The sequence below is a fragment of the Mus pahari genome, chromosome 13, assembly GCF_900095145.1.
Source record: "Mus pahari chromosome 13, PAHARI_EIJ_v1.1, whole genome shotgun sequence".
In the NCBI taxonomy this organism is placed as follows: domain Eukaryota; kingdom Metazoa; phylum Chordata; class Mammalia; order Rodentia; family Muridae; genus Mus; species Mus pahari.
In genome coordinates this window covers 384,091-410,725 of record NC_034602.1, presented here as the reverse complement: position 1 = coordinate 410,725, position 26,635 = coordinate 384,091, and the positions used below count along the sequence as shown (strand labels likewise).

General features: G+C 38.3%; 1 protein-coding gene across 4 annotated transcripts in view; it reads right to left on the bottom strand.

Annotated features, from left to right (window-relative positions):
* The window catches only part of Acyp2 (acylphosphatase 2), a 147,255-nt gene that overhangs the window by 84,304 nt on the left and 36,316 nt on the right, over positions 1-26,635 (bottom strand). For 2 of the 4 annotated variants that reach the window (XM_029545199.1, XM_029545198.1), the window contains exon 4: positions 7,336-7,372. The exons of 1 other annotated variant lie outside the window; for it this stretch is intronic. In XM_029545199.1, the coding sequence (XP_029401059.1) occupies positions 7,336-7,372 (37 nt within the window). Of the gene's footprint in view, positions 1-7,335; positions 7,373-24,673; positions 24,864-26,635 lie in introns of those variants that run through there. One more of the 4 variants, XM_029545197.1, reaches the window with a different exon arrangement.

The following is a 26,635-nucleotide window of genomic DNA, read 5'->3' as shown; positions in this document are numbered from 1 at the left end:
GATTTAGGATTGGTAAAGATCCTTTACCAATCTGTTGGTGGCCTTTTTGTCTTATTGACAGTGTCTTTTGCCTTACAGAAGCTTTGCAATTTTATGAGGTCCCATTTGTCAATTCTTGATCTCACAGAACAAGCCATTGCTATTCTGTTCAGGAATTTTCCCCTGTGCCCATATCTTTGAGGCTCTTCTTGACTTTCTCCTCTATAAGTTTCAGAGTCTTGGTTTTATGTGGAGTTCCTTGAACTGCTTACACTTGAGCTTTGTACTAGTAGATAAGAATGGATCAATTTGCATTCTTCTACATGATAACTGCCAGTTGTGCCAGCACCAGTTGTTGAAAATGTTGTCTTTTTCCACTGGATCGTTTTAGCTCCTTTGTCAACGATCAAGTGACCATAGGTGTCCACACACCTATGGGTCTTCAACTGTATTCCACTGATCTACCTGTCTGTTGCTGTACCAGTACCATGCATTTTTTATCACAATTGTTCTGTAGTACAGCTTGAGGTCAGGCATAGTGATTCCACCAGAGGTTCTTTTATTGTTGAGAATGGTTTTTGCTATCCTAGGTTTTTTTGNTATTGCAGATGAATTTGCAAATTGCCCTTTCTAACTCTGTGAAGAATTGATTTGGAATTTTGATGGGGATTGCATTGAATCTGTAGATTGCTTTTGGCAAGATGATCAGTTTTACTATATGAATCCTGCCAATTCATGAGCAAGGGAGATCTTTCCATCTTCTGAGAACTTCTTCAATTTCTTTCTTCAGAGACTTGAAGTTCTTATTATACAGATCTTTCACTTCCTTAGTTAGAGTCACACCAAGGTATGTAATATTATTTGTGACTATTGTGAAGGGTGTTGTTTTCCTAATTTCTTTCTCAGCCTGTTTATCCTTTGAGTAGAGGAAGGCCACTGATTTGTTTTAGTTAATTATATATCCAGCCACTTTGCTGAAGTTGTTTATCAGCATTAGGAGTTCTCTGGTGGAATTTTTTGGGGTCACTTAAGTATACTTTCATATCATCTGCAAATAGTGATATTTTGACTTCTTCCTTTCTAATTTGTATCCTGTTGACCTCCTTTTGGTGTTTAATTGCTCTGGCTAGGACATTTACTACTTATGTTGCATTTTATTACACTGAATCCCCAACCCACTAAATGGCAGTGGTGACAGGTGTCCACCTTGTTAATAGCCTGCTTGGATTTCTCATCAGCAGTTCATCACTAAATGTGATGTTAATGTTCCTCGTAATTTCCAAATGGAGTCTTTCAAAAGCCTGGTGGTCAGGTCTCAGGATCTAGTGAGCTTGGGCATGGGCACTGCCACATAGACAAGTAATAATCCAAGAAAATGGAAAATCATTCGGGATAGCATTTGAAATGTAAATAAAGAAAATATCTAATAAAAAAAGAGAATTGAAAATCAGAAAATGTTTTCTTTGTTCCTCTATTTAAGAGGAAAATCAGGAGAGATGGGACTGACAGAGAAATATAGTGGCCAGAAATTATACCTTTTTTTTTTGTTGTTATTTCTAAGTAAATGATAGAAGTTTAGTGAGCAAAGATGAATATCATCAAAAGATGTTTTGTGTACATGTATCCAATTGTCAAAGAATAACCTTTTAATTAAAGAACTCATAGTAATCACATAAATAATCATTTAGACTTTTATTAGAGAAAAGTTTATGAGATTCTAAGGTTTATGACTAATGTTTTATGCATTTTGCACATTTAATTTACTGGTGGTACATACCTGCAGACTCATCATTTAAGGAGGCTAAGGCAGAATAGATTCTTTGATACTAGAGCCAGTCTGGGCTACACAGTGAGTCTGAGGCCAGTATGGACTACATAACAAAACCCTGTCTCAAAGAAAACAATTAATTTCACAGTTCTAAGAAACATTTAACATTCTGTGTGCACCTTAATGGGGTGGACAACTGTCAGTACTGCTCATGGGAAAGACTAAGATCAATAAGTAAGATCAATAAGACTGGCACATGGTAAGTACTTAATAAATATTTCATGAATTAACTGATTCAAAGATGTATAGGCCACTTCTTTAAAATCAGGTCACCAGGAAATGGCTACTACAGAATGTGTTTGTGGTGAGTGTCAGCTTTGCTTTATTCTGTGGTACTCTCAAAACAGAATGATTCAACTGCTTTAAAAAATTTATAGCACACAAAATAAATAAGACAAATAAATAAATTAATGGAAAAAAACAGATGGAACAAAACAACCTCTTGTCAGTACTGAATAAACAGTTTGAGGTACATAATTGACCCAAAATAAGTCATGTTTTAGGAAAGTGTTTATTGGGAATTTTAATGCATAATAAGTACTTTTGATTTTGTGATATCAGTAAATAAAATTATATATACATGCCAAACTTGGTGTCATATTCCTGCAATCCCATCACTGGGAAGTTGTTGGAAAATGGTCCAAGAATGGAGTCACGTAAAAGGGAATTCTGAGTGCTTGTGAAAAAACAAAAACAAAAACAAAAGTAAAAACAAAACGCCAAGGAAACAAGATGATAACAGTCTTATGATATCAGTTTCTTCAAAAACACAGAATTTTTCTTACTATGTGCTTTTGTGCCCCTACCAGTATATGAGATAGGAGTGAGTTTATTTTAATCATTCATTACAACTGGCTATTGTTACTTGTTTATATGCCACTATGGAAAAACATATTTTTGCAACATGCAGCTTTCCTGCCGTATTTAGCTTTTTTTGTGATTGGACACTTTTCTGTGACTCTTAACTCTCTGGGTATAAATTCTCTGAAACTCTGAATAAAGTTGGCGATTAAGCTTCATTTTTAGGCTTTACTTTTTCAGGTTCACACCAACAATTGGAGTGGTAAATAGGGAGGGAGATGCAGAAGATCAAGAGTTCAAGCCCAAGGTCAGAGTGGTTACATAGCAAGTTTGAAGTCAGCCTGGGTTATGTGTGTGTGTGTGTGTGTGTGTGTGTGTGTGTGTATGTATGTTTCAATGCTAAGACCAAATGTGGTGGGGCAGACTAATAATGCCAGAATTTAGAAGGTTGAGGTAGGAAGATTGAGAGTTTGAAGCCATCCTGAGCCACGGTCATATAAAATTGTATCTCAGAGGACGTTTATAAAATGGGGGCTGCCTTCTGTACAACTTTATGTCAGTAACATTCTGTCAGGGATAGATGGTACGTCCAATATAAGAGCACACTACTTGCAGAACTATGAGCAAGGATAAAGGAAGGTGAGATGGATCATCCTACAGTTTGCAACAATGGAGACTCACTATCACTCCTAGGCCTTAAAGATCAGGGAGAACTAGTTGTCCAAAGAAATATTCTAATACTGTGCAGAGGACCTCATTTCTGGTGCCATGGATTTGGTAATATGATGCGAATCTTGAGCTACAGCCTGGAAAGGAAGGCATTAGAAACAAATACCTCTGTCTTTCTAGTCTTCCACCATCAGAGGTTTCAGTTTTGCTTAAAGGTGTTCTGACCACATGATATTTTTCCTACAATGTCTGCTCTGGTTTTGGTGAGTTTTACATATAAAATGAATGTTATGATTTGAATTTGACTCCTTCAAAATTCAGGTATTAGAACTTACAGGCTAATGAGATGAATGGCATTTAATAGCTTGGAAACTTTAAGAAGCAATTAGGCTCCTCTTTCATAATGCAGAAGAGACTGCGTTCAGCATTAATGAACTTGGTTTTTACCTTCTTGTTGCATGTAATTTGGGAGCTCTCCCTGAGCTCCCCTCCCAGCTATGCTCCAAGAACAGCTTCCCCATGCCATCATCTCACTCAGTCCTGCTAGTTGCCAGCTAGTGTTTCCCAAGAACACTGCCCATTCCTCTAGTAACCACCTTTCTTGAAAATGCTGAAAACTGCTGTTTGTACAGTTAAATGCCTCCTCCCCTCTCACCACCCCTTCCCCACTCTCCTCTCCTATCCCCTTTAGTCCCAAGGAAAGAGAACACTAGAGGCTTTTATTATTTTAAAACTGACTAGATAACTCAATGGCTATTCTAATCTAACAGTAGCCTTTTCCATCCTGCTTGGCCTCCACTGGTGGTAGAGGCTACATACTATTGGTGCCCCAAGAGACCTACATATCTGCAGCTTGCTATCTGCTCCACGGCCTGGTCCAAATTTTCCTCTCTCCTCCCCTCCTCTTCCTCCTGGGACCCAGAAATCCCACCTTTTTCTCTTCACCCACCAATTAGCTTCTGCCATCTTTATTGACATAATCAATAAACAATTGGGGAACCAGAATTTAGTTATCGGCTTCTTCCCCTACACCTTCTATCCTCTGAGGACACAGTGATCCCATCCTCCAGAGGACATAGCAACAAGGCACCATATTAGGAGCTAAATCAAGCCCACCACAGCTTGTCAGAACCTGTTCTTGTACTTCATAGCATCCTGAATGGTGAGAAAATACACTTAGTTCTTTACAGATGACTCCACCATGGGTATTTTTTTAAAAAATTGTTATGGGTTATTTTATTTATTTACTTTTCAAATGTTATCCCCCTTCCCAGTTTTCCCTCCACAAACCCCCTATCCCCGTTTCCTTATGAGGGTGCTCCCCAACCAGCCCACTCACTCTTGCCTCAGTGCCCACCATGGGTATTTTATGTTTACTACACCACAAATGGAGTCCAGCAATGAATCAAAGTACTTCAAAGAACAGAGCATTGGGCTTATGTATTGTTTAAGTGAACTACTTTGAGCTGTTAATCAATGTTTGACTGATAAATACCTACAAGAGAAGCTTTATTAACTCTTGATGATAAAAAAGATTTACCATAGAGTGTCAAGAGATAGTCCAACTTTCATGGGCCTTTCATTCTGGTGGGAAACAGACATGAAGCAGTTAGAATAAAAAAGAATTAATGACAATAACTACTTGTAATGAAAATAAGACTGAAGATGGTGGGCTGGGACACTAGTAGGGTTCTTTCTAGAGAAGAACAAGTCTGAGGTAAGACCTGAATGAAAGACATCTGTGTGAAGATGGGTGAAAATGTTCCTGGTAAAGTCTCAAAGGGGACTCCCCAAACATGGAGTGTTGCAGCACAAAACAGGGAAGGCAAAAGAGTACTTATTTACACTCTTTAAAAACCACAGATTACTATGGTCAATCAGAATTGTTTTGAAAACTGGTGACAGCAAAAGAAGAGCCATTAATAACAGCTTGGCCAGTCCAAAGGACAACATCAGAAGGGAAGAAGGCTTAAAGAGAAAGATTTCCCTTGGTTCATACTCAAGAAAGAGGCAACCATCACATAACAAATATTTCTCAAGTCTTCATCTCTTTGTGTGTGCATGTATGTTTGTGTATATATCTGTGTACATGTGCATACACTTGTGTCTTCAAACATTGAAAGGCCAAAGATCACTAGGTCTTCCTTGGTTACTCTTCATTTTAGTTTATATGAATCTCTTGAATCTTGAGCCTGCTGATTCCTCACATTGAATGACCATCCAACCCTGGGATCCTCCTCTGTCTGCCTCTCAGTACTGGATTTGCATGTGTGCCCAACTGTACCCGGTTTTTTAATGTAAGTCCTGTTTTTAATGTAAGTCCTGGGTATACAATCTCGGACTTGTATGGTGAGCCATTAACAACTTAGCCATTTCTCTAGCCTCCAGCTTTCATCACTAAAGTACCTCAGAAAACATGTAACTTCGTGAAAATCCATTAGGATAAGACATAAAGCTGCCAATATGCAAAGCCCTGGAGTTACAGGCAATAAGAGATTAATGAAGTTCAGATTCTACTCCCCATCCCTTTCCACTCAAAAGCATACTGTTCCTTCTCCAGTTACAGAAGCAAAGCTAATGAGTTTGTCTTTACACCCATTCCCTGCGATGGGTTACACAAACCCTCATGCAACATCAGTCAGTGTGGCCAATGATTTGAGGAGAAGGAATTTCAATGTGGAGTGTCACATCAATTGCTAAAATCAACCAGAATCCTCATGATCATGCTCAGCAACTTCAGTGATAATAGCTTTGCCTAGAGCACATGACTTCAGCTCTTTGAAAACATTTATATAGAAATTTTTAATGGCCATGCTTGGAGGGGATATGAATTTTTAAAACCAATATTCCAACTAGTATAAGGAAAAAAACATGTATCTTTTAAAAAAGAAAACAAGCCTTTCAAATGAGGAGAAAGAAATGTAATTACAAATTCATGAAGGACTAAAAAGCTGTTTTTAACTTGTTTCCTAAGAAACCAAAAATAGAGCTGACAAGTACAACTTCTAAAAAAAGCTTAGATCTACTAACTCTATTATTAAATTTTCAAGTTCAAAATTTTTAGAATCACTAATTTAAGGAGGGGAAAGCATTCCATGCTTAGCTTTGTTTTTAATGCTTATTCTCATGGCAGCTGATCTTTATGAGCAAATAGACGAAGAGGCTATACTTAACCAGGTGAACGGCACATTCCACAACCATAACTGCATTCTGATCCGTGACATTTGGCCAGTGTCACTATGATGACGAATAATAGACTACAGAACATAGCAGACAAAACCTAATGCTATTTTTAATGTACAAATTGAATGATGGGCCATAGGTATTCATCGTATTTTATAATTTATAATATATTTTTATAGATATTATATATTACTTATATATTTTTTTAAATCTGCTCTCATGGAAATAAATGCTGATATCTCCCTGAAAGAAAATCTATTTCTGGAGACTAAAACCAGGATTCTCTGTCAAGAAGCTATCCTGTGGGGAGGACAGAGTAGGTCATTGATTAACATGGGCTGGTTTCCTATGTTCCTAAGGATACATCTCTTCCTGTTGGTGCTCCCTGACTTGCAGCATCAGTACCATCTCCTTTATTAATCCAGCCTAACCCCACAGTCCTGGCTAGGTCCTGACACATGCATGACAAGAGCATGACATCTGGTGGATGTAAAATGAATGTAGTGAAATGATTTGGGGGTTGGGGATCACCTTTATGTCTGTTGTAGTAAATCTCCAACCCCAATAAACCCGTGTAAAGAACACACAACCCAATTATTGTATTTATAAGTTATATGCCTAGATTGAGCAGATCCACCACTACACTGATCTATTCCACAGCTATGTCATCCCATGATACTTGTAGCTCCTCCAAGCCATGTGGCTCTGTTCCATCTTCTTTCCACCTCTTCTTCCTCTGTTCTTCTTCCTCCACCTCCCCACCCTTTCTCCACTCTCTAAAACCTCCAGCCACACCTTTCCTTTTCGCTGCCCAATCACAAGCCCTAGACTGTATTTGACCAGTTAGAACGGGGAGAAGGTTCACATGAAATCACCTGAGTATGTGATCCACTCCTTCTTGGGGTAGCCCCTCTGGAAGAAATAGAATTAACATCAGAATACAAAGAGCACAAGGGCAATGCGTAACAGTTCTTGGCAGTCAAACTTACTTGATAAAGAGATATGCACTTAACATCAAGAATAAAATGTTCCACTTAACTCAGGGTTTTCAACCATTCTCTATTTCCTCTATATGTTTTATACAGAGAAGAAGTGTATGGTTGCAAAGTGAACTTATGTGACTATTTTTAAAATCGTTTTGGGGAATTTTATGATTTTTGTATCTGAGGATGGACAGAACAGATGTGAAGAAAGGCTTATGTGAACCTTTAGGAAAATGAAATTAGCCTATGGTCTTCACAGGGGCCCTCAAGCATTCACACCATTCTTCCATTTATAAGCTATAGACAGAGGCAATGTGAAATTAACCATGACAGATATTTCCTCTTAAGTTCTTAAAGATACTTCAACATAACAACAACATATGCCTACAACATAAAAGGCAGCACACAAGAGGCAGCTCAAATACTGTGATGCACAGAGCCCTCCACATGCTCTTTCTATCCTGAGAGAGCCAGCTGTATCAATGAATTCATTCTGATGTTTCCTCCCATAGTATTGAGGAGTACCTCACAGCTATGGTAAAGTGTGGATAATGACAGGCTGTGGAGAAGTACTGAGTCCTACAGCATGTTCTTCAAGGCAGAGAAAGAGAATGTTAGAAAATCCCCTTCCTGAGAGGCCCTTGGGTCTGAGGGTGTTCAATACCCCAGTGCAGGGGAATACCAGGGCAGGAAGATGGGAGTGGGTGGGTGGGTGGGGGAGCACCCTCATAGAAACAAGGGGAGGGAGAAGGGATAAGGGATTTTCAAAGGGGAGACCTGGAAAGGGGAAAACATTTGAAATGTAAATAAAGAAAATATCCAAGAAAGAAAGAAGGAAAGAAAGAAAGAAAGAAAGAAAGAAAGAAAGAAAGAAAGAAAGAAAGAAAGAAAGGAGAAGAGAAGAGAAGAGAAGAGAAGAGNAAAGGAGAAGAGAAGAGAAGAGAAGAGAAGAGAAGAGAAGAGAAGAGAAGAGAAGAGAAGAGAAGAGAAGAGAAGAGAAGAGAAGAGAAGAGAAGAGGAGAAAATCCCCCTTCTACCTTTTACTACATTCCAGGACTCCCCAGGCTCAGTAAAGAGACAAGAATATAAAGCATATCATTCCTTCTTATGCCCACCCAATACTAACCATTCCTTCACAATTCCATATGTAGATCTATGTTGTACAGAATGGGAATGGATGGAGTTGTTATGAAGCTCAAGCTTTTAATGATCCTCCTGCCTTATGTTCCCAAGTACTGGGCTTACAGGTGAGTGTCACCATGCCTAGCTTCAATTCCCTTTTTGTTGAAGAACCACACCATACTCCAATCCCTGGAGATGTCATAGTCTAGCTGGACCACACCATACTCCCATCCCTCAAGATATCATAGACTAGCTGGACCACACCATACTCCCATTCCTGAAGATGTCATAGTCTAGTTGGACCATGTCATACTTCCAACCCTCAAGACATCATAGTCTAGCTGGAGATGTGAACAAGCCTCTAACCCTGAGATTGTGGTTATTGTGGGACGTATGCTAGTACGTACTTTTGTGACAGAATCTGGAGACAAAACATTTTCTATGACCTATAATTGGTAACCATCTGTCACTAAGTGCTAGCAAGTTCCCAAAGGAAGACTAAACCATATGAGCCAGGGTCTTCCTTGTGACATCTTGTAGGAATGATTAGGAGCTGTACCTCTTTCCAGACAGTAGAGAAACAATAATAACCCACAAGGGCAGACTTGAAAGTGCCATGCTCCTGGGGAACATGAAATTTTGCCTAGTAATCAACACCTAATCCTACAACTACAAAAACCTGGGGTTTGAGATACAGTTCAGTTAGTATTTCCATGCAAGCCTAAGGATTTAAATTCACATCTCCAACACCCACATGAAAAGCCAGGGATGGCAGCCTGTGTCTATGCCCTCCAAATCTGAGGGGGGCTTAGGCAGACTGCTGAAGCTTGCTGGACATCTTGCCTAGCAGCACTATGAGCTCCAGGTTTCATGACACGATGTCTCAAAAAATATAGTAGAGAACAGCTGAGAAAAATACCTAATGTTGACCTTTGGCCTCAACATATATATGCACACACATGAATACATGTACAATGTTCATAAGTAAAGTAAGGTAACATTTAAAAGGTAATTTTTCTTTTACATTTAAGTATTCATTTGTAGGTTGTGTATGTTTGTGTCTATGTACAAATATCCACCCATGCCCCCACATTACAGTGTATATGTGGAGGTCAGAGAACAACTTGTGTAAGTTGGTTCTCTCTTTTCACCATGTGGGTGGAATCCAGGGATCAAACTCAGGTTATCAGGCTTGGTGGCGAGGTCCCACTGCTGACACATCTCACCAGCCTGACTGTTTCATTTACAGGAAGTCATAAAATGAGAGGGAAAGTAATAGATGCATATTCTATTATCATCTATCATAAGCAACAGTCACTATAAAATATCTACCGGTAATAATTTACCAGCGACAACTCATTTTGAAGTTAAGAGGAACACCCAATGAAATCATTAAAACAACTCTTGAGAAGTAGGGTCAAACAGGTTCGAGATGAATGGCTGCTGTTTCTCCTGGGGTGATTTGTTATTGTTGTTGTTATTTTAAAGCATTAGTTGCTATTCTAAACATATGCATCTAATAACTTTGTTGAGAATACAATAATTGCAATGAAATAAAAAACATTTTTTGTTTAGAATTGAAAAGCCTAATAATAATTTATATGAACCTTTTCTGTGGCTGTTTTTCAAAAACATTGTTTAAAATAACACAGACATACTTAGTAGGTCACAGCTAGTCTTAAACTATGTCTGAGAGCTGCTTATCAAGTATTCTCAAATAGAAGCCACGTAAAAGTGAAGGTGTGTGTGTTTATTACAGTAATGTCTGCAGAGGAGGAAGTCAAGGAAGTGTGGAGAAAAGGCTCTCATAAGAGTGCTCCAGATGTGATAGAAGCAAATAAAACCAGATGGGCAGACACACTCTGGACAAGGCACTGGCTATTTGGTGCTAACCCAAATGGCATTGTGTATATCAGCTGGCCCTAGGGTCATTCACTGCTGACAGCAGACTGGAGCCATGGAGGTGCATGGAATAGGGTGGGAGTGGGCCTGACCTTTGCTAAACAACTTTCATCTTGGAACAGGTCAGCATAGACTGACTAAAACACTTTACAAATGTATCTTCTAAAATGGCACAAAAAATCCTTTCACATCTTTCCTAAGTGGCTCTGTTGGTAGAAAAGCCAAATGGTAAATTCTGAATTTAAAGGACTGGAACTTGATCTCAAACTAAAACTGATTCATCTCACCACTGTTCACCTTCACTGCCCATTTTCACCTCGCTTAAGTTAAAGCACACACCAACAATTGTGCTTTTGCCATTCTCAACCATGAGAAATAGCAGTGATCTGTGTACAGTAACCCACCTAATGCTTCCCTAAAGCACCAGAATGCCACTATCCACTCTGCATTCTTCCTCTTTATTGGCTTCATTGAGTCTCTCAGTTTAGTACAATGATGAACTCAGCAGCCAAGAGAACTGACTTTACTATATCTTAATATATGTAATACTATACATAAATTCTACCCTAGAAATACATCTAGATTATATTAATAAACCTCCCCTTGGTGATCTTTTCTTGGTTCCTGTCCACTACTCATGGTGCTTGTTTCTTTGTTGTTTTCTTTCCTGATGTAGCAAATTTGACAGTACAACAATCAGGGTGGGGAATGGAATAGAGTAAGGCTCAGAGATGGCATGAAGCCCGAAAGAAGGCCTTCTTTGTTTTATATATTACAGGAATGTTACCTAGAATCTATCAAAATATTCTAGAATTAGCATTTCCTGACAAGCAATTGTGTTTCAAATGTATCTGTTCTCTATAGAAATTTCCATCTCAAATATCTTCCCATTGGACTATTTTGATGGTCTGAGGTATTTTAAATAAAACTACAGAAAATATCACATCACACTCAAAACTTCAGGAGAAAGCTGTAAAAATGTAAAGCAAAATATATATAATCATGATACTATTAGCACACCTAGCAGATTTAGGTCTTGGAGTCCTTTAATACTCTGACTATATTCAAATATCTCCAGTGGTCCTTCTGTGCCCCTTACAGCTGCTGTCTTATTCAAATCAGAGGGAGAAACAGAGTCTATTTGTGAGAAAATTGATGTACTTCTGTTAAGAGCTAGAAACAAAAGACGCAAGGGTCCTAAAGATCATAGGCTTTTGTACAGGATGCTGCACAATTGACCCTTTAGACTTCAAAGCCTGGGAGAATGGGTGCCACCAGATCTAAAACCAAAAAATTTATACAAATTGGTCTGAATTCCCTCCAGTCCAATTTTGGGGGGACTGTACACTCTTAATCCCCCTTCCTTTACAACACAGCTTCAGCAGTGGAGCGCGCGCACGCGCACACACACACACACACACACACACACACACACACACACACACACACGAGTGTGCGAGCACAGTTTCAAGTGCCACCTATCCTTGCTCTGCTATCTCCCGTACATGGCCACAGAGGCAATAGTGAAAACAATGGTTGTGGTGAGGGAGCAGCCTGCTGACTTTAAATCTCTGCCATGGCTGCTTGGCTACACCCCTGATGGTGGCTATGAAGAAGAAAGAAACAGTATGTAGCCAGTCACTACCCTGACTGTGAGGTAAAAAAGGGTGGATCCAGGGCTTCACGGCCATGTGAACTTAGAATAGCCATATCTGTTATGGGTTGAAGAAAGTTGCTTGGAGGCTCTAACAGCCAAACCTTGTAACATACTAGTAATCCACTTGGTATTAATTTTGGAGACATAAATTGTTTACATTTGTTAGAACTTGGCTTTTGTCTTCTGAAAATTATGGTTATGCTCTGTCTTCACTCTTAAAAAAGGTACTAAGTTTGTCTATTCAAATATCCTTCAGCTAGCTAGATGATCCTTAAGCACCTCATAGACCTGCTAAATGTGGCATTTAAGATGGTTAAACTTATTATGACAGAGACTACCAAATCCTAGCAGTGACCCCATTAAGGTCTCCAAGAAGATATGGGCACAATGACAAAGCAATCCACCTGGACTGTGGTACAAATCCACTGGGCATAACTGCCCCAATGTCTTGCCTACTGCCAGGACTCTGCTCAAACTGTGGACAAACAGGACATCAGACATATCTCAAGGTCAGTCTCCCAAGTTCCTCCTCCATAAGGAGGCCTCTCAGATTTGCTCATTCTAGCAGCCAATGACTGATCCTGCCCTGAGACCTCTGTCCCAACGAAGCCATCAAAACCAGAGGATTCTAGTAGGGTGGCCATCTAGGTTTAATTGATACATAGGCCATTTGGATTATAAATTCCTGCTGACTTGGTTAAAACTTATCTTTCTCAGGTCTCTGAGGGGTTTGAAAACTAGACTAGTAAAAGAAGTAACGTTTTACTACTCCTTTATCTAAAGGAACTCACTTTATAGTGACTGTTCCTAGTGATCTCATGGTGAATAATTAGACATGAAAAAGTATAAAGTTTAAAGTTTACATAAGGTCTGAGTATATGAGAACTTCTGAGAAAGTGTTTGCAGATCTAAGAAAGTGTTTGAGAGTATAGGAAGGTGTCTTGAGGTTGGTAAATGCAAGTTATCAAGGTTGGAGGTTGTGAAAAGCTTGACTGGTGATGGGAAATTGAGTTACTGTATGTGGGAAGTATGAAAATGTTTCAGATTTCCCCTTGCTGTGCTGCTGTTGAATTGAGACTTCACAGTTCAGAGCTTTGACATTAATCAATGGAGTTCTCATACATTATTAGTCTAACTCTGGTAAAATAGTCTACTAGAGACACACTATCATAATCACAAACTCAAGATCTTTACATTGTTTCCCAAGCTTCTATTATGACTCAAAGGTTTGAGTCTGCTGATCTTTCTACAATGTGGATTTCAGTACAGATTACAATCAGTGGTGATACTAACATATCTAAAATTTATCTCTTTTTGTAAATTTTAAAAGATTCTTATAAGAATTTAAAAGGGAATTCGCTTGAATCCACTTCTCATAGGTCAAATGAACTCCAGATAAGTACTGCCAATCAACAACCTGTTTCCCTACTTACCTGTCTATTCCTGAGGGTGGGATCTATTCCCCTTTCCCTGGTCCAGGGATCAACCCACTCTAACTACCAAGATCATTGGCCTAAAAGTTTCAAATGTACACACAAGAAAGCTTTTATCCTAAACTCTTTAACTTTATCTTCTGCCCTAACACACACACACACACACACACACACACACACACACACACACACACACACACACACACATGTTCTAGCATCCTGTCTGGTTCAGGTGTTCCTTCAAAGTCTACATACAGCACAGCTTCAAAAGCAGGTAGTCCCAGATGAACACAACCTAAACAAGTTAAACACCCTGCTCTTCCTGGACTTGGCCAAAATTCCAGCTTTTTGAACTCCCTCTCCAAATAGCACCCCAATGTCAGCATGAAGTAGTCACAGATGATCACAGTGCCTCTTACTCATTATCAACAAAAGGCAGGGACGTTGGGATTCTGACCTGGAAAAAGAATGGCTGAAGTGCGTATTTTACATACCAGAGTGGACCTGGCCTCCAGGTTCTCCAAACATCACTCAGTCCCTACCTGTTACAGGGCATAGCTGGCATAATTCACCCTCTATGCTGAACATTTCCAGTCCAGGGGATGGGCTTCTCCTCCTTCCCCAAAAGCTATTCCCTTTATAATTAAGACATTTTTGTCTTTTTCCTTCTCTTTCTGCATTTTCTCCCTCCTTGCAAGTGCATGCTCTTTTTCTCTTTCTCTTTCCCCTCCCATGGCAACTTCCCTCGTCTTGTTCCTTGGGACCATTGAACCTGCCTGAGAGCTGCTTCCCAATAAATCTGCCTTTTCATCCTCTAATTTGGTTTGAATGGCTCATTTCATCAGCTGAGAATAACTTGTCACAGACTAAGTGTCTTCAGCACATGGCAGGACTGATAGAATTATCAACTCATAATGATTGTAGCTGTCTGCATAAGACCTACAAAATACCAAACTGCTCAACATTTTAGGATGAAGGGATATCTTAGTTACTGTTCTATCACTTTGAAGAAGCACTATGACCAAGGCAACTCTTATAAAAGGAAGCATTTAATTGGAGCCTGCTTACAGTTTCAGAGGGTTAGTTCATTATTATCAGGGTAGGAAGCAGACAAGTGTGACCCTGGAGCAATAGCTAAAAGCTTTACATCCTGATCCACAGACAGAAGGCAGAGAGAGACAACAGACCAACTAATGACCAAACACTCCAATATATGAGCCATTATTATAGGGGCCATTCTCATTAAAACTACCACAAGAGGGGAGAGGATCATGAGCCCCATCTGATTGACACTTGATGGCTTTCTTTATACATTTGCCCTCTGATAGGTTGACTATACTCCAGTGATGGCCCTACCCCCATGAGTTTATGAGCAACACAAATTGGACTCTGGTTTGTATAAAAGAGTACACAAAATGGGAAAGGATGGGGAATGAGGGGTCTGAGAGGAGTTAAAGGGAGGAGTCAGGGGTATTATTAACAAAATACATTTCTCAAAGGATTAAAAAAATTACATTGATAAAATATTTAAAATTTTTTAGACTGCCCCTAGGAGAGGAAATGAAGGCTCCATGGAGGTAGCAATGGAGCAGTAAATGCAGTCTAAGTATTGCTGAAAAAGTGCCTAGACAGCAATGGGAGGAATGGTATCATCTGAGTGCTGTGGTAGGTTGTACTCTTGGCAACAAGTCAGGTTCAGTGACTCTTACTCATTACTCCAATGTGAATTTGAAGTAATTTTAGAGAGATAATATGAAAAACTGGCTAGTAATTATTGATAAAGAGTTCTCTGGATTTTCTGCCTGAAGATTCATTAATCTAGTGGATTTGCCTTAAGGTGGGTCAAAAGATGAAGACTTATTGAGAGACTAGTTCAAATAGCTTTATTGTCCCTTGGTTAGTTGTCTACATGCATAATATTTTCTATCTTCATTCATTCTAAAAACTAATTCAGTAGTCTGTTATGTTTCTGCCCCCTGTTCTATTGCTTCAACTCATCCTTCACATTGCATTAATGATTGTTCTTAGGGAGAAACCATTTTGATAACCTTCCTCCAGCTAAAAGCATTCTTGAATGAATCCTTAAAGCACAAGAACTGTTAAATTTCCCAAGTCTAGCAGGTAGCCTTTACTTTTAATGTCTTTCACCAACAATTCAAATTCTATATAATATGTTAATATTGCCTATAAGTATACTATAATTATAGTATAATTATATAAGTATACATGGTTCATTCCTGGATGTCAACTCCTCTCATATAGAGCACGGTCCTTCTTCCCTATACTTTAATATCCAAATTCTACTAAAGCCAGATTCCACATCTTGAATCTCTTCAACCCTTAGCTGATCTCCAGTCCATGGAGGTTCCTATGACTCCTTACCATTTGTTAAAATTCTGGTAATTAGCTTTTACAGTCAAGGACACCTGATTGGACACAGGTTGTCTAGTCTAGGACACTAATCTCAAAATTATGACTTTGTCATTTTTGTTATAATTATTTCCTAACACCGTGGCTAATACTTTAAATGGCAAGTGCTCAATAAATTGTGAAAAGTCAATACAGGTTTCCAAACATATATGAAACTCCTCTTGTTGTCTGAAAGTATCTCAAAAACTCAGTATCTTCTCTCTAGTTCTTAATAGTATGAATTGGTTGAACTCTATTTTGATTGTGATATTTATGTGATCTCTGCTGGTTAATAACAGATACAGATCCTCTCAAGTAACATCTTGTGGCATTCAGTAAGGGTGAGTTAGTTTAAAGCAGAGAAGTGAACATTATATTCCAAAATGTGTCTGGTCCTACTGTTAGCTTCCTGCTAAAAGACTACATTTCCCAGCTTCCCTTGAAGCCATGCAAGACCAAGGAGGTTACATGCAGCAAACATTTACTCTCTTCACCCCACCCATTATAAAAGGTAACAGCTATTTTTTTCTCCTGTCAGTTGGCTCAGCTTCCCACAACTTTGGGTATATATCTCCTCGCATTGAGAGGTCAGATGGCTCTTTTCTATCTTCTGAAGCATCTGGGGCCCCAACAGGCAGCCCCAAGCCCACCTTATGGAACCCTTTAACTTCCTTACTATCCTTGATAATGCTTGGGACCTGTTCTCTCAAGAGCACAGACACCCAAAAAGCTCACTATATAAGCTAAACAGCCACCAGTCTACCTGAGACCTCTGGCTTTTATGGCTCCTACCTCCATGAGTAAAGTCACTCATGTAGATGAAGCCTCTAGCTCTTGGGTCTTTATTGGTGTTCTGTGTAAACCCAGTCTGGGACACTGAGTAGGTCTAGCAGGACCACTGGTCTCTCACAGGCAATCATTTCTTTTCACTCTCCATGTCTGCCCTTCTCTCTTCTCACTTTCCTCTGTCATTCTAACACAGTCTTCCCTTTTAGGCAGGAGGCCATGTTCCATTCAACAAGACCACACATGCAATACAGCCAAAATATAGGACAAGGTATCCCATGGGACCTAACTTAGAGGCACGCCAGTTTAGGTCTCATTGGCTCACAGGAGCTCCCTCCCCTTATCTCATTTTGAAATTCACTTGGTTGAAAGCTAGGACTTTCCACCAGTTGTAAGAATGTTTGGTCCAAGAATTCTTGGAATTCTTTGCCCTGGACAGTGTGACAAAGTTTTCCATTGCCCCTGTAGTCTCTTGACCTTACTTTCCAGATGTGTTTGGTCAATTCAAACTTGGTGGATGCTTCAAGAGGCTGGATTCTTATCCCTGTATTACTTTGGTCCTGAACCCATCATGTGTCCCACCCAAAGGACATACTTTTATCTTGACTGTAGTTTAATCTAAAAAAGCTGCATTTAGGAGACCTCATACCAGGTTCACTTGTTTGGATCTAAATCCAAATCTGGTTTCAATATGCATTGGTCAAATGGCAACTGTCAGCCCAGATTCAGAACTTTTTATTTTAATGTCTAAATTGGTTTAAAGAACTTCAAGAAGTGGAATGGTAGTATAGTCTGAGCCATCCACTCCCAAACATAATGCTCAGCTCAACTCAACCTTTTTTGACCCTGCTACTCAGCTCTAGCTTACAAATGCATCTAGAGCCAGAATGCCTGCCGTTATTCTACCGGGTATCCAAGCCTGGACAATCCTGTTTTTATCTCTACAATTTCTAAAATATTTGTAAAGCTTTCAGGGTTGTCTGTTCCCATCTTCAGACACTAATTGTGCATATGGCAATCACTGAATTCAGTCTTATAGGGCTTAAAATGTTTTCTGGATATGGTTAATGTCAGAAGTGATTAAAATGTCTTCTGGGTATGGATAATATCAGAAAGTGATTAAAGTATCTTCTGGGTATGGATAATATCAGAAAATTGTCACATGGTGATTTAGTAAATTGGAAATCTGGCTCTGGACATGGATTAGACTTGCCCACCTTAGATCTAAGAAAATTTGTCTAAAAGTTTCCTCTAAGTCCCCTATCCTGGCTCTGGATGGAATCTCTTGCCCAGAGGAAGATCTTAAGAGTCTGCACATACATTCTAAATTTCTAAAACAACCAAGAAACTAGTCTGTGTCCTCAGTGTCTCCTGAACTGACATATGAGAATGTTGTGAACAGGAAACCCTTGTACCTAAGCCTGCCACCATCTCATATGTAATGCCCATGCTAGTTTAATTGGCCTTGCCCTTTACAATGGCATTCAGTTCTTCCTCTTAGCAAAGATCTATAACAGAACTACCCATATTCACTGATGAAGAGGCTACCAGATCATCAAACACATAGCTTTGGAAAGTTACTCAAACTATCCGAGTGGTATCTTCTGAACTTTGCTAGATAATCCTATAAAAATGACTCAAATAAGAGTCTATTTCTTTTTTAAATTGTCATTTAGAACGTGAATTTAACTGACTTCCTTTACAAAGTTTCCAGGTGCTTGTTCCTTCTGCAAGAGTCTGATATAAATAGATTATCTTTACCTAATCCTTCTATAGAATGCTGGTATAGGTCCAGCCAGTTATACAATTACATTTAGCCTTATGTTACCTTTATATTTAACCTTTTATTAACTTATCTAATCATGGTGTAAAATTTCCCTCATTAACTTTTTCTCTTAATGTTTCCCACAAAATTGTATAACTATTACTTCCTGGCTTATGTTCTGAGCCATCTATTAAGTTTTGTTGTGGCCCTGTGGCTGATTCACTTTTGAGGCACTCTAACTACTGCCCCTTCTACATAACACATTTGCCAGCTTGAAGCAGTTAGAGTGAAATTGGTGCTTGCAAATCACTGGAAGCAGTTTGGGTGACCCCTGAAAGGAACTAATGAGCCATGAGCCATCTAGTTCACCTCTCTTCTTGCCCTTCTTGGCATCGTTTTTCAGGACTTAGAACTGAAACACCTGGTCTAAAGCCTTCTTTGCATCCATTAACCTTTCTGACTCATCAACTCTCAAAAAAACCTTAGTTAAATCTCAGATCAGCTTAACATCCTTCAGAAGTAATTCCATTTTTGTTTTCCTGCTACAGTACTCTGACTAGATCTAACTACCATTATGGATGGGATTTGTGCTCTCCTCCAAGAACAATGCTGCTTCTACACCAACAAATCCAAACTGGTTTAAGATGATGTCTCAAACATAGGGACTAGATAAAATTTCAACCAAAGTGTCCTAATGTATATGCATCTGGTCCTCTCCTTCTTGGTTTCTCCCCGACTTACTTCATTCTGCTTAACTATCTTTATATTTATGGTCTTAACTTATATTATATGTCTCTCACAACATAATACCTCCATTTATTCCACTTTTTATCTATTACATCTACAAAAGAGCCTTCTACATGCTGTTGAGAAACTGATTACAAAGGGACTTCATCCCTTTCATCCCAGACCAAACACAATTCTTTTTTTTTTTTAGACATGGTTTCTCTGTGTAGCCCTGGATGTCCTGGAACTCACTCTGTAGACCAGGCTGGCCTCGAACTCAGAAATCCACAAACACAATCCTTTACATTACTCTTCTATTTTCTCCTGTTCCCTTCCTTCCATGCTCTGTAGCTCCCTGTGGCTACTGCTAACTCATTTTGATACAGCATTCCCGAGTAGTCATTGTCACCTAGAATCAACTCCTCTTACTGGCTCATTCCATTTCTCCCATCCCACCCCTCCCACTTCTTGGGCAATCTCTCAGTTTTAATTGGTAACCAAATCATCTGTTTATAACCCTCTAATGATATTTTTCAAAACACTCCAAAAAAAAGCAGGGCAACAACTGACCAAGACTCCTCAGGCAAGTGAACAAAGAACCCCTGTGAGGGCTAAAGATGTGGTTTAAAGTTTTAATTACTGTGCTTAAGAGAGTTGTAATCAAAATGCCTCTAACTTGTAAGCTTCACTTGCCCAAGGACAAATAACTTCTTGGAATGCTTGGGGCTGTTCATATAAGATAACAAGCCATTTGTTTTCACTTCAATAAACAAGGTCTGTTGGCCCAATTGCGCAGGATGTGCTTGATCACACATAGGCAGGAGGTAATAGACAGAAAGTATGTCAGGATGTATGCTTTCCCTGATTGGTAGAAGGCAGGAACCTTTTTCAATTTTGCCTTTATAATCACACAAAACATTTTATGGATTAAAAAAATAATTATTTTGTAGTAAGTATATTGAAATATGCTTTGTTTTTAGAAAATAGAGAAAAAAATTTTTAAATGTTTATATTCCCCTTATTACACTATAAATTCACACACACATATACACAAATATATATATATATATATATATATATATATATATATATATATATATATATACACACACACACACACACACACACACACACACACACACACGTAGATAGATAGATAGATATGGTACAAATAGCCCTTGGAAAGCTAAAACAGGAAAAAATCAGGAATTCAAGGCAAACCAAAGATCCACAGCAAGACCCTGTCTCTAAACACAATGTGAACAACAAAAATTGTACAAAAAAAGGTAATTAAGTAATAAGTTTTGTTTTGTCTTATTTTTTGAGACAGTGCATTTGTATTCCAGGCTGTCGCCAAACTCATAGCAATCCTGTTTCAGCCCCCAAGGATTTTAGGTGTGAACCACCACACCTAACTCCCAGTTACAGGTTTTAGGAAACTGAAAGAAGGAAGATAGTTTAAGTGGCAGAGTGTATTCTTATTATGCATGAAGGCCTGGGTTCCATCTCTAACACAAAAACAATATTAATAATTTGACAGTAGTTAGTGTATAATTGAGAAAACTTAAACAAGAAGGTTTTCTTCAATAAGAAGCTATGGCATTCACAAGCAATTAAAAGTAAGATGACTATCAAGCCGCAAAAAATATGAAGGGCTCTAAAGGTAAAAATGTACCTTTGGACCAACATGAAGATGACCTACTGGGTGATTCCAAACACCATCTAATTATTCAGAAAATAAAATCTGTTGCTTAATTCTAGTTCACTACTGCAGCAGACAGAAACTCAAAACAATGTCATATACTGGTTAAAGCAGGATATTGTTTGTGTTTCATATTGTATACAATGTTACATGTCCATGGAAGAGGTACTAATTTTAATTTCAACTGGGAACTCACGTAAGTGCATATATATTGTTAAAACTATATTGTTAAAACTACAGAAGCACAAAATCCTAGGGGGACAGGGTACTAGAGATCAACCAGTCAAACATACTATGCAGGAGGTTTGTTCTTTTACAATAAAATATCTACATAGGAGTCAAAAACTTTTCTATTTCAAACCCTAGATAGTAAATATTTTAGGTCACATAATCTTCTAGGTTGCTGAAGCAACTTGACCTTGCCAATGAGCCACAGAAAAAGCAACCATAAACACAAATAAATGTTTGTGGCTGTGCAAATCTTCACTTGCAGAACAAGCAGAAGGGTAGATCTGAGGCCCAGGCTGGAGGCTGCAAAGCTTTGACCTACCCAGCTAGTTTCTGAGACAGTTTTACTATCAAGGGTTTTAGAGGAAGTGTGTTTGCCAGTGAGCCAGCAGGATTCCCTGAAGCACTTCCTTTTCTCCACCTACCCAGCCCCCATGCTGTCAGGCAGTCCTTGTATTATGAGGCAGTTTTCCAGACTATGGAACCTTTTGATCATTCCCTCAGACAGATAACAAGTCTTTGAAGTTTGGGAGGGAGATATGTGACACATGGCTTTAAAAATATGTAGCAATCAAGATATAATTTTAATTCTAGAAATTGGATCACTGTCTCCAAGTGTAAATGTTCTTTGTTTTATAAGACTACTATTTTGAGCTTAAGAAAAAACATATTTTTGAAGGATTTAATAAACAGTTCATGTCCACTGTTTTAACTCTCTATATTAACTTAAAACAATTAGTAAAAATAAGATGTTTAAAAAAGTTTATCCCCAAAACTAGGTTTAATAATAGATTCAAAATGGTTCTTATCAAAAATGTTGGCAGAACTCACCTCTTCAATTGGATTCATTTAATCCAATTTCAAAACAAAAAACCATCAGTCTTTCCTTCTAAGAAAATAAAAGAAAGAAGGAAAAGAAAACAGGCAGACATCTGCAGTGTGGCCTTCAGGCCCCTGGCATGTTAGAGAAAACAGCAGGGAGCAGGAGCCACAGTCAGGCCTCTGAAGTCATGGCCCCAGCTGTGTTCTTACATTTCCATATCTTGAAATGAAACCAAAGAAACTAAAGATGACTTAGCCCTCATTGCCACAGAACTTTCAAAGTAGTGTCTTTTCAATAATTTGACCACAATGGGGCACTATGCACATAACCACACTTAAGTCTGGACTTTCTAGAACATCTCTTACTATGCTTTGAATTTGTAATAACTTAGTGTATCTTACAACAGAAACAAATTCATTCTTTTATTCCTAAATATGTTCATTTTTGATAACATCATAATTTATGATGTTGGTTAATCATATATATATATATATATATATATATATATATATATATATATATATAAATATATATAACCTATAAAACCAAATTTATTTCTCTAGTCCAGTTCTTCAAGGATAACTCAGACAGCTAGGAGCTAGTGGCATATCAGGACAGCCAGTCCAACTGCCACTGAGCACGTACAAAGCACAGTAGCACTGGTCATTTATTAGTAGTGAGGCTTGTTGGTTTCATGCTATTTGCCAGGTATCATGCTAAAGTGTTATCATGGATTTTTCTCCCTTTATTTTCACATTGCATTCAGACATTTCATGTTTATCTCTTTTATCTTAATGATAAAATAAACAAGAATGATATAAGCAATAAATAACCAAACAGACACTGTCACTGACTTCTTAGTCCCATTTCTTTGTCCTTTTGCCTGCCTAAGAGGATATCAATTCTATTCAAAGCATCAATATCCAAATATAAAGTGGTAATTTTCCTTGTAGTACATCAAGGAGTATGACCCTATATGAGCCAATGAAACAAAAGACTTATAGAGTGGTATAGTGTGTAGTTTTGTCTATATCACTTTGTGCTCCTGGCTGGTCATATGCACACACCTGCCCAGGAACTATCGTATCGGCACATAGAAAACACATACATATGTGAGTTATTTTTAAATAACTACCTGGTTACTCAATGACTGGGCTTTCCTAATCCTTCCCTTGCTATTTCAGTCCCAGTCGGTCTGGCCACTTACCTGAAAACTCATATTGTTGGTTGGCTTTTCTCCTCTGCTACTGCATCTCCTTCTCCTCTCTCCCAGTCTTCTGATTCTCTTTCTGCCTCCTACCCACTCAACTGAGAGTGTCCTGCCCTATGCTCAGCCATTGGCTACTGGCAACTTTATTGATAGATCAAAAACCAACTGAGGGTGAGGACCTTCAGTGTCAGTAAACATAGATCTGATCAGAACCATCCCACTACATTTCACCTTTTCTGTCCAATTTAAAAACAAAAACAACAAACAAACAAACAAACCCTCTTCTCTCAAACATAAATTGAGCAGAACTATAACAATCGTGTATATCGCAAGGCATGATATACAATTAATATCTAGTCTATCATATTTGTCAATTAGATAAAGTATTCTATCATCAATCCTAACTTAAAGAGTTACAATTTTATTCCTGAATTATGTTTAGATTTTAGCCTGTAACATCATCTGAAAACCATATTTTTATTTCCGTATCATATCTTTAATCTTAAACAACTTAAGCTTGCTGATGGGATTATAGTTCGTCTTCAACCTCATCCAAAATTGGAGAATGAATTAAATATTATCTGAGTATATAGGAAGCACAAAATATAGCTTCTAAGACTTAAACAAATTGTAGAGACAGCTGACTGCCTGAACAGTCCTCTAATTTCTTATAATGTTGGAGCATCTGTATTCAGCCTTTTGGCCTAGGGCCATCTGACAGACCTTTATAAAGTAGGATTATAAAGGATTGTTTATCCTGTATTGGCAGAACTATCAGCTGACTGGCATAGAATGTTCATTTTGGACAGTATTTTGAAATAGGCGATTTCTGTCTTGGTATGGTAAGTAGCCTCATCTAGAGGTAAAGATGTTGAATTCTTCTTTGAAGGAGAATGGGGAAGCTGTCAGGAGCAGATGTCTCTCATTGTCAAATGATCTTTAATAATGAAATAACATTAAATGTCATATTCTGTGCAAATCTGATGATATTGAAGGCAATCTATCTAAGTATATTTGAACTGTTAAATCTCAATAACTCTTAGCCATTTCTATTTGAGTAAGCTTGTGTTACTTAATCCTCTGAAACAGCTTATAATAGAGCTATTAAAAGGACTGAGTCAACAACTTGTATTCTTAAATGTGTTATATACACACATGCCTATCTAAGAGTAACAATATTAATTTTAAATTTTATATCAACATATAGATTTGTATTAATGAAAACCTTAATTTGTATAAATTATAAAGATTTCTACCAATGTAAGATTTTGGCTATATAATGTTTTGTTCAAGAATAAAATTAGTAATCTATCCCATCTATTTCTTTCCAGTTTGAAATTATGACCATTTCTAAATTATTTCTTAAAACGACAACCTATCTATAATTTATAAAATAACCATAACCAGACACCCAAACCCAAGGGATCAGGATGATGACTCTCCACAACTTTTTCCTGTTGAATAGGGGTGACAAAAATTCTTTAAAGGTGTGGGGAGGAGTAGGAAAATGAGAAAATCTGGTTACACTGAAGAAAGCTACCTTTAGCATCTGTTATGTAGTCTCTGTATGTTTACAAGGGTCCGAGCTTGACTGGATCTGTCTGAAAGGTTGGATGAAGCAAGTTCATCTGGAATCAGCAGCAATCCTAAAGCTGTTCTGGAAGCAAGTGTTTGGACAACATCAGGAAGGAGGGGGCTGGAACAGCAGGTCAGTTTAGTGTCCCAGTGGATGAATCTTGTCAGAGTTGTACATTTGTAATACATGAATCTCATAACCCAAATTTTACTATCATTAAGATTTTCGTGTGGGTTGTGCAGGGTGTATAGATCAGTAAAAGATGAAATTTTATTTCTTTTTTTTTTTTTAATTAGGTATTTTCTTTATTTACATTTCAAATGTTATCCCCTTTCCTGGCTACCCCTCTATAAAACACCCTCTCCTTATTCCCTCCCCCCTCCTCCTGCTCACCAACCCACACACTCCCACTTCCTGGTCACAGCATTACCCCACACTGGGGCATAGAGCCTTCATAGGACAAAGGGCTTCTCCTCCCATTGATGTCCAACTAGGCCATCCTTGGCTGCATACACAGATAGAGCCATGATTCCCACCACGTCTGTTCTTTGGTTGGTGGTTTAGTCCCTGGGAGCTCTGAGGGTACTGGCTACTTCATATTGTTGTTCCTCTATGGGACGTAAACCCCTTCTGCTCCTTGGGTCCTTTCTCTAGCTTCATCATTGGGGATCATGTGCTCAGTCCAATGGATGGCTGTGAGCATCCACCTCTGTATTTGTGAGGCACTAGCAAACACTCTCAGGAAAGAGCTATATCAGGCTCCTGTCAGCAAACACTTGTTGGCATCCACAACAGTATCTGGGTTTGGTGATTGTAAATGGGATGGATCCCCAGGTGACTCAGTCTCTAGATAGACAGTCTCTTCAGTCTCTACTCCACACTTAGTCTCTGTAACTCCTTCCATGGTTTTGTTCCCCATTTCTAAGATGAATAGAAGTATCCTCACTATGGTCTTCCTTCTTCTTGAGTTTCATGTGGTTTATGAATTGTATCTTGTGTATTTCCAGCTTCTGGGCTTCTGGGCTTTTGGGCTAATATCCACTAATCAGTGAATGCATATGATGTGTATTTTTTTGTGATTGAGTTACCTCACTCAGGATGATATACTCCAGATCCATACATTTGCCTATGAATTTCATAAATTCATTGTTTCTTGTTTGAGCAGGTAAAAGACAACTGTCTTTTTATGAGTTAATTTTATCAATAACCAAATGTAATAAATCTTCACTCATGCCATAAGAAGAAGGGCATGGAGAATCTTAAGGATTCCATAACCAATAAGATTTATTGTCGCATTTTAGTTGAAATTTTGGCTAGAGACATTTTTATGTCTCAGCCAGTTATTGGGCTGTTCTCAGATCAATTTATCTGTCTTGTTTTAATTTCTCAAAATTTTTGAGATTTTTGGTGGCCTTTTCTTGTCGTATCTGATCTATATCTTTCTGGAAGGTGTCTAGAGCCCATTGATCATTCTTGTCAATACAAATACAGAGCTATTTTCCCTTTGATATTTAAAACAATTTAAAGTAATTAAACCAATCTAAACAAATGTTAACTATTGAGACAGTGTTTCTATTGTCTCCTGCCCTGACCTTCATGATATTAAGTCCTAAATTATTTATTTATCTAGGTAAATTTGAATTCTCCCTGTTATAGAGATTAATATCTTTGTGGGTATATATTGTAGTATGACTCTTTTTCTCTGTATAATTCTCAAGCTCTACATTTCTACTTTTGGAGATAGACTAAGATCTCTACCTTCTGCTTTCAAAATATGTTTTAATTAATTTATTATTTATAATTATTTTCTTTATTTACATTTCAAATGCTATCCCGAAAGTTCCCTATACCCC